The sequence below is a fragment of the Notothenia rossii genome, assembly GCF_949606895.1.
Source record: "Notothenia rossii genome assembly, chromosome: 5".
In the NCBI taxonomy this organism is placed as follows: Eukaryota; Metazoa; Chordata; class Actinopteri; order Perciformes; family Nototheniidae; genus Notothenia; species Notothenia rossii.
Genome location: NC_136903.1, coordinates 72,099,330 through 72,109,085, shown reverse-complemented (window position 1 = coordinate 72,109,085; position 9,756 = coordinate 72,099,330). Strand labels below are relative to the sequence as shown.

At 39.4% G+C, this 9,756-nt stretch overlaps 1 protein-coding gene across 1 annotated transcript; it reads right to left on the bottom strand.

Annotated features, from left to right (window-relative positions):
* Positions 1-3,263: 3,263 nt before the first annotated feature.
* On the bottom strand, positions 3,264-9,496 carry LOC307040313 (ADP-ribosylation factor 3-like). The gene is made up of 5 exons (XM_079683024.1): positions 9,407-9,496; positions 7,290-7,542; positions 7,074-7,184; positions 6,866-6,990; positions 3,264-6,327 (listed from the first exon to the last, which is right to left on the bottom strand). The coding sequence occupies exons 2-5, from the start codon at positions 7,435-7,437 to the stop codon at positions 6,166-6,168; spliced, it is 546 nt and encodes a 181-aa protein (XP_079539150.1). The 5' UTR covers positions 7,438-7,542; positions 9,407-9,496; the 3' UTR covers positions 3,264-6,165.
* Positions 9,497-9,756: the final 260 nt, after the last annotated feature.

The window sequence follows — 9,756 nt, the reverse complement described above, 5'->3', positions numbered from 1 at the left end:
AGCGCATACCGCAAATAAATGGCAACCAAAAAGCATTAAAACCCAGGATTAACATTTAATGAAACAAGAATTCATTCATTTCAGTAATATATAATATATATCGGGCAGTGGCACAGTCAGTAGGGGCTTGGACTGTGAGCCGTAACATCGCCGGTTCAAGTCCCCGAACAGACCTAAAAATGGAGTGTGGACTGCTACTTGGAGAGGTCCCAGTTCAACTCCGGGCCCTGCTGTGGTGCCCTTGAGCAAGGCACCGGACAACCCCCTCCCCCCGTTGCTGCCCACTAGCTGCCCACTAGCCGCCCACTAGCCGCCCACTGCTCCTAGTACTAGACTCCTGGTACTAGGGTGGGTTAAATGCAGGGGCCACATTTCACTCTGTGTGCTCTGCATCTGTGACCATTAAAGAGGGGTTTCATCCCTTCTATTCTATTCTATCACTATGCTATAATAGCAAAAAAGAACACCAAAAAACCCTAAGACAAAAGAAAACTCATTAACAATGTTGCTCTTACATTGGCATGGCAACACATTCTCAGCTAAAGAAAAAACCCACTGCTAATGCAACAACATGTCCAGCAGAGTATTCATAGTAGACCAAGAACAATCAACAAAGGACTTACAATTGATGAAATAGAAACATAGATTTAGATGTAACATCGTGGTTACATCGGGTGTGTCACATTTTGCCTTTATCAAAAAGTTTGGCAGGTAAAAACAGAGAGGGATGTGGACAGAGAGAAATTAGGATGACGTGCCATAAACTTCCCCAGTCACAATACAACTGTAACATGGCACCGTCGGCTTCAAGGCGACGGGGATGACAGGATAAAGGCATCTAGAAACCATGTGTGTGATTTTTGGTAACATGACGTAAAGAGACTGAGTGTGATTAATTCAATATGTTGACAAACTTACCTTAATCGGCATATTCTAAAAGACAAAATTACTAACATCTTGATCTGAAATTCCAAAGTTGTTGAGTAAATGTAATGTAGTAAAAGTACGATATGTGCCTCTGAATTGTGGTGCAGAAGTTTACAGTAGCAGGAAATGGAAATACCCAAGTAAAATACATCAAAGTAAATAACAACTTGCATACTTCAGTAAATGTACTTGCTCAATCACTGTGAAAAGGCAAATACAGAGTGGATGTATCATTACAGTCGGTAGAGTGAGTCACCCTCCTTCTCTGCTAATGACCTTCATCAAATAAATGACCTTTTTGACTGAAGCAAAAAACAAAATCCCATCCCCTCTAATTTTCCTCTAAAACAACAACACACACCTTCCCAACAAATTAAATCAGTTTCCTTCTGTGTGTCACACAAAAGGAAGCTTTCTTACATCTGTTATCTTAACAATTGGGCTTTGACCCCTCCACTCCTTTTTTCTGGAGCCCTAGGTAAGGTAAGATTGTTTGACTGCTGAATCATTTTATTGCACCGTGATTTGACTGATGTACTTCGGACTTATGTGTGTATGAGTTGTGCAAAACAGCGTCAGCTAATTACTTGACGCACAAGTATCATTATAGACCAGATCAAGTTGCACAGCAGGAAATACGTGGTTTGGTCTGAAAATCTTATCTCTCGACATCTTGTTAGTTTGTCACTCAAGCTTTATGCAAACATCGTCTGTCCGTAAGAGTGGACGAGCCAGCTCAACTGCTCTGTAGAAACTGACTCTGCCTGCTGCTCAAGTCTATCACACACACACACACACACACACACACACACACACACACACACACACACACACACACACACACACACACACACACACACACACACACACACACACACACACATTTCAGACGTATCGTTTCTCACCCAAACAGGTTAAATTACATAGAATTATACATCTGACAAAAAATGCCTATTAAACAAAAGAGTCTTTTACATTTTTTCCAGTCAGTGTCATTTGAAAGGTAAAACAAAGTTCTCAAAACAAAAGGTTAATATTTCACCACTACCAGGAAGTCATTTTCAGAAGTATTTTCTCACAAAACAGCCTGTTTAAGTTCAGGGAAACACATAAAGATGCCGCTGTTCTCTGTCCTTACCATGCCAAATGTTTATAAAGAATAGACAGACAGTGCATTACATATATAGTGAAGATGCTGAGGTCATAAATGTAAGGAACTTTACCCAGAAATAAAATTCAGTTACATTACATGTTACTTGTTAGACACTTTTATCCAAAGCGGCTTACACTGTGGACAATCCCCAAAGAAGCAATTTGGGGTGAAGTGTCGTACCCAGGGACACAACGACATGCTGACTGCAGTGGGGTTTGAACCTGTGCTCCCTTTATCCCAACACCAAGGCTCTATACACTGCTCTATCCACAGCGCCACACGCCAGTTAATCACAAACAGTTGCTAAAACAATAAATCAGCTTGAGTCTCCAATACTCTGAACATATTTTCTGTTTTGACCCGAGCAGTCCAACATGGCACTTTTTGCAAAACTTTGCACAGTCCTCAACAAAAGACACAGTAATCTGACATAAAGCCACTTTATTGTCCTTTCTTAATTGCCTTAATATCAACTCATCAATCAGAATGTACCACAAATCAATTTAATATTTTTACAGGCTCTATTTTAAACCGTTTTAACCTTATTTTGAGAAGGTGTTTTAAATCCCCTAGTTGCTCTAAACCTTGGCTTCAAGTGGATACTCCACCCTGCCAATAATAAATTCTGTTGAGCAAAATGGATTTTCTGGACTAAACATTTCACACTCCGCAAGGAAACAGCGAGTCTGAAAATAATGGTATCTCCCCTTTAATTCTAGAATTTGTCGATTGTGGCTTTATTTGTCCTCATTGTTTAGGGTCCCACAGACTGCCCTGGTGCATAAGTACAAAATAATAACAATCATCACAAATTAAACATTTACATTTTCAATTGTTTTAAGAGAGTACCCTTGTGCTGTGGAAATTAAATTCCATGGATCCAAGTTTTACAGTTTGGGTCGCAAAGGAAAGTCATGAAGTAGGCTATAAAACAAAGTTGAGTACGTTTTTTGAGCTGTTAAAGAGGGCTAATCAGAAGAATTAGGTTAAAAAAAGCTACATGCAACTTTAATTTGTAAAATGTAGACATGCTGTCTTTATGCTTTGAATCAGACTGCCCTCTTCTGGTGGAAGCGTGTCACAGATATTCTCTTTTCAGTGTTGTAAACATAAATGTAAAATGTGAGGTATGAATATATTTATGGGAAATTAATCAGTAACACTGAGTTGATGAGACAGGTCGTACAGAAAAGTGGTTTATTTGTAATTCAGCAGGACTTTTCTTCTGGTCTTACCTCACATACAGATGTCTCCTTGCACTCAGCATTGAAACATGTTATTTACTGTTTGTATATCTACTTGTGTAACTATAACGGTACAGAATGAATCATTTTAATGTTTTTGTTTGCACTGATTATCATTGTTTCACAGACAGTCTACATCAAAGTTTCCTTACACCCCAAAGACAACCAAATAAATCTACCACTGAGTAAGAATCAAGTAAACTGATAAAACAAAAAACAAAAACCTAATAATTTAAAATGATGATATAAAACCCACCATATGAGGAAATTAAGAAATACATTAAATCAGTCTTTATAGATAAATATATGTGACTCCAAATCAGAACCGATTAAGCTGAAAGGAAATAGAAGTCAATTCTACATATAAGGACAAAACCTAAATGATTAAACTCTTGATTTAACATAGATGCAAAAGATGCACAATGTTGGGGTGGATTTACAGTATGTTGCACTGTCACTGGTATACGAGTAGTAGTACCCATGTATGGCACACGAGAAGTTTTTTCTGTGGGTCTGTGGGTTCTGCTGGTTTCAGTTGTGACAGACACACGTCGTGGATGTGTTCTGATTACCCTGCTTTCTTTCACATAATAATCACTGAACTAAAGCAATATGCGTGTCAAATAAATATTACAGCCATTTATAGATTCATCAACAACATTCACATTCAGGAACAGTGAGTTATTACCCCCCGATATGCAATTCTGAGACAAAAACACAGAGAGCAACCTGACGCAGATTGAGTACTCAGCCCACGGAGGCAGATAAGCAGCAGCTGAGCAGGTCATGTGTGTTGTGTGTTATTTACTGCTTTCACATTGACAGAGCATAAAGCTGACTGTATTTAGCGCATGTTGATACTAAATGCAGATAATGGTCGATTGTAAGTATGGGCATCCTACTGCAAACAGCATCAGAACACAATGAGAGCAGTTTGAAACATCTACAAGCGGCATCTAAATGCATGAAGCTCCCAGGATGGAAAGGTTTGCAACAATGTCAGCCAGATCTACCACTATGCATGCAGGCGGTTGAGAATGTCTTGTGCGTTAAAAAATATTTGAAAAGGGCGACTTTGACACTTCAGAAACATTGGTAGTAAAATCACAACACAGATATTGAAACATTTCACAAATGAAGCAGTAAGAGGGACAGGGGAAACTCCTCTCCTGTTGAATTTGTTCTCGAATAATACTGACCGCTGGCACAAACACACACACAGAATGTTTGCACACTCGCACACATGTACACACTTTATCTGAGTATCAAAGTGCCTCAGCATTGCTCACAAATTGAAATGTAGAATTAGGGTGACATGCATCAGCTGTGATTGTTCCCAAACATGGCTCTGTTAGAAAAACATAAAAAAACAGGAAGTGCAATTGACAGAGAGCAGTTATTTGTATGGACAGCTGACAGATGAAACGAAAATACATCAACAAGAAGTCATCTTTGATTCACTGCTGACTCAGTGGAGACTTGGTACAGCACCTAGACAAACATACAGTACACTGCACCTAAGGACAAGAGGTGGACACAGGAAAAGCAAGTGTGTGCTGTGATTAATGTCCATTATGTATTTGTGCGATGATATGAAGTACATGAGAATCAATTTCTAATAAGCACTGTTAACCTGTTAAGCCCCAAGCCTGTTTTTCAGGTCTCAGGCTCGAAAATGACATGCCCAGAACAAATGACCTTATCTTCACTTCTAAAAGGGGTAAATTAATCATATTTTTTCTCAAAGCAATGGTTACATCTGTGAGTTGGATGTAGAAAAGTCAGAATTAATATAGATGTTTTTATTTTAAAGTAAATTCAGATTGAACATAGTAAAAAAATGTCTGTCCAAATAAAAAACATTACTTATAGTGAAAAATATTCTTGAATGATGGGATAGTAGACTAAAAGCTTTAGGAATCCAAACTATAAAATACAATAAGTACCCTGTATCAAGATTGATGCAAAATAAGTTACATTTGACCTTTTTAGAACAAGAACCCACTTCTGGGGTCATTTGGGTGTATTTGCCATATCTCTGGAACCCATTGGTCGATTTTGGTGATTGACACCACTTTTGAACCGTTAGAGCCAATAGAATCGAGGGGAAGTTCCTAAATCCATCTAAACATTACCATTGGTGAATAGATTGATGCGCAGCCAGCATGCCCAAAACCGGAAGCTGGGTTACAGCTCTCATACACTTTGTATGAAAACTCAGTTTTTGACAGAAATGTTATGATGGATTATCAGTAATCATTTCAAAGTGACACAGAAACATTGGATTAACCTTCAACAGCATTTGTATGCGTTTTAATGCCATTGATCACAACTTTTGATCAGAAACAGCAAAGGTACAACGTATTTGCTGTTTTGGCTACGTGAAGCTAAGTTGTGTGTTGCCTGGTTTGCCTTCGCTGCCGCAAGTTTTTTGTCTTGTTTGTGCAGATCCGATGAAGTATAACATATTTCTACCGTGAGTTATGTGCTAAGTGCGTTAATACTCTTTCGCTTAGTGCCAATTCAGACGCTCGGCGTTAGAGTTGTGTTTTGTTTCGGTAAAGAAAATTCATATCGTCAGTTAGCTGAGTTTCTTCCCGTTAAGTGGGTATGACACATTAATAGGTTGTTAAATGTTAAAAAGCCCTAAGACACAGTTTCGGGCAGGGGCTATGGGGCTTAACAGGTTAACTACTTAGAGCTCAACAGACTGAAAATGAAAGCCTAAAATATCCCTTAAACCATGAATCTTGCTTTTCACCTATTGATCAAATCTCCCATACCTAACCGAAGCCCCCGTTCCAGGAACAAATAGAAAGTTGGACGGCTGCTTGTTCCTGTTTATTTTTTGTTCTTGAGTTGATTGGCCAGCCAATCAAGACCCTCGTAGAGGCCGTCTCCGCTGGTGGCGCAGGTGGCTTGGATGTACCAGTTACGGTGACGCAGGGAGTGTAAGCCCAACTTGTCTGTGATCTCAGCGGAATTCATGGCGTTCGGTAAGTCCTGTTCAGAGAGGAGAGGGTGAGAGAAGTCAAGGGTCAGTCATCTGGCTTTGTGTGACTAGAAAGCAAATATCTTCCAATTTAGTTTAGGGTTCAAATTGCAAGTATTGTTTTTTCTGCAGATGTGTGTGTATGGTTTTGGTTTGAAACAGATCTAATTATGGTGATATTGACTGATATTGCAAAAGTGATAAATATATATAAAGGATAGAAGGTCACAAACAAAACTATGTATATATATTCTTTTCCATCAAAGACTTCCAGAGGGTTGTAAGCCACAATAGATTTTCATCATTCAACTAAGGTATTAAAGATCAGAATCGATTTTATTACCAAGTTTACACATACGAGGGATTTGCTTATTATCATCTTTTAATTTAGACAATAATGATTATAGCAGTAGAATTCTATTTTGAAGATACTAAGAGGTTTATTGATATGGACTGATCTTCCACTACAACCTTTTTTGTGTCAATTTATATGCAATATGTACAATAAGTGTGTATATACAGTATGCCGAACAGTTTATAGTTTATTGCCTGTTTGTTGGCAAACACAAGGAGGACTGCATCCCTCAGTTCGTCCTCAGCTAACATCCTCATCAGCTCCTCCCGTGCTTCGTTCACACGCTCTCTGTCGTTACTGTCCACCACGAAGATTAGACCTGAAACAGCCAAACATAAAAAACGTCATCCTAATTCTTTCTGAGGAAGAACAGGAAAGTAGCGTTTGATTAGCTCTTCTCACCCTGTGTGTTCTGAAAGTAGTGTCTCCACAGGGGCCGGATCTTGTCCTGCCCGCCCACATCCCACACAGTGAAGCTAATGTTCTTGTACTCCACTGTCTCCACGTTAAACCCTGGAAATAAGAGTGGGGTCATACAACATGTAAAACAAAAATGGCGGTCCATTTATGCATATGACAATAATTAGCAACAGATATTATTTTTGACTGAGCACCTACCGATGGTTGGGATGGTGGTGACTATTTCCCCCAGTTTGAGTTTGTAGAGGATTGTAGTTTTTCCTGCAGCATCGAGTCCCACCATCAAGATCCTCATCTCCTTCTTCCCTATGAGGCTTTTCAGCAAATTCCCAAAAAGGTTCCCCATGATTCAGATGAGGTTCTGAAACTTCAGTGTGTGGCTACAAACTTGATCAAAGAGTATTTTTCACAAATGTGTACTTGTCCAGCAAGGTTTGATTAAAAAGGGGGGCTGAAAAGAAACAGAACAAATACACATTATTACTTTTATGTTTAATGCAATATTGCATTGTGAAATCAGATGAATGATTCTCACAAACATCTTGGAATAAAGAGATGATTAGTAATAAGTGACACGCTCTTTAAGGCCTTTGTTAAATTACAAAGAAGGGCACACTCCTGCTCTTTTAATGATCTGAAAACACTGCACTACCATGACAGAAACTGTCACCTTTTTATGTAAATGTCCTCGCTGTGGGACAAATAAAGGATCTCTGATTTCTACATGCACCGCCCTAAGACAGGTGCAAGCTATGCTAATTGCCTTCAGTCCTCACCACAGAGGGTGAAGGGGATGCATGTCAGTGCCATGACTCCAGGCTGCAGCACAATCTGTTCGGACCCTTCTCGTTGTTTTCTTTCTCCTTCAAATGTTATCTTGCAACAATGCCAAGCCCTCAGAGCACATTCAAAATGTCCTACATTACAGGCCTGGCTTGAAACCATTCAGTTGATCCCCAACCACAAAACCACCAGGACTAAAACACGGACAGAACAACACGTCTGCAGTTTTGTCCAACATTCTGATTATTGTGTCGGCAACAAACATTTGTGCATATTTATGTGTCAACAGAGTATAGGAGTAAAATGCTTTTGTATAAAGGGCTGGGTGATGTGGAGAAAATAAAAGGTAATGATCTCTTTGTACATCAGTGATGTTGAAATAAGTGGGTAAACAAAAATACCACAACACCAAAAACCGTCTAGTAATTTCCCCTTTACATGCAACATTCAAGACGACTCTTATAGATATGAAAAACATAAGACGATAGTTGCGAAACACGACATCTGTATACGATGTAATATACTGCAAAGCTTCATTCCAGAGTCCAAAAACATTCTCTAAGAGTAGAACTGCACACAATTATCAAAGCGAAAAAGTCCTCTTACTAGCTATAAGCCTGATTATCCGATTGATTTTATTTCAATGTATTCATGCAGTTATCTTGTAGTTTGATGTTGCGTTTCAACACAGCAAATGTTTTTTCACAGATGGAATAGGGTTGTGTTATAGGTTATATTTAATGTTCCCAACTAATGTTTTCTAAATGTAAATATAATGTAATATGTTTTTGACATTCTGGCATATGCCCTATGTGAAATCTACAAATAGCAAATGCTCTACATTTAACAGTATGTGTAGAAGCTATATTTCATGTTCATCCTACAACGCCAGTTAAGGGCTCAGATTATCAACAGGCTCATATTGAGATAACACACAGAGGATAAAATACAAATAAATAAAGTCTCCAGAAGAACTGAGACTAGCTTCAGCCCTGTCCATGGTGCTGAAGAGGACCACCACACCTGTCACTGCCTGACACCAGATCCTCTCCTCTCACAGGTGCGTTCACAGGTATGAGTGTGAGCTCTTATAAAATGTGATTACTGCACGATATACCGGCCTGATCATGTTCATTCAGCTCCGGGGGACTCAGGTTACGGCAGCAGGATGCTACACGGTTACGTTATGGCTAACACCAGTCCATCTCACTGCTTCAGCTAGCAAATAAGCACACTTAATCTCAGCTACCAAGTTTAACGACCTCCTCATTATCTAAAATAATGTAAACTCTTTACCAGTTTAACTTTAATCGCTTTATCGACAACCCGATCCACCCCATTCAACCATCCGATTATATCCCCTCCTCAGCGGGCATCCTGCTGCCAGAGAGCCGCCCACCGCAGCCACAGAGCGGACAGCACAGAGGCTACACAGCCGCCACAAGGCAGCCATTAAACACAACGATATTTAATCACCTGGTGGTACCTGCGTGTGTGTTATCTGGGTGCATGGTGCCAGTATCCTTACTTACCTTAGCCGAGTTTTCCTCTGCTGCTATGTCTCACGGTATTTTCCGGGAGACGAACTCAGCAGTGAACCAGATCTCGCGAGATTTGATGTCAAAGCCAAAACTTGATCGTGTACCCTGCATAGGTTGACTGCAGAGGTGGGGAAGTACATTTACTCAAATACTGTACTTAAGTACAATTTTTAGATACTTGTCCTTTACTTGCGTATTTCCCTTTTATGCTACTTGGTACTTCTACTCCACAACAATTCAGATGTGAATGTACTTTTACTCTTCTACAATTATTCCATACCTTTAGTTGCTTTTACAGATTTTGATTAATGATGTGGGAATCATCACTTAAATAAGTCTTT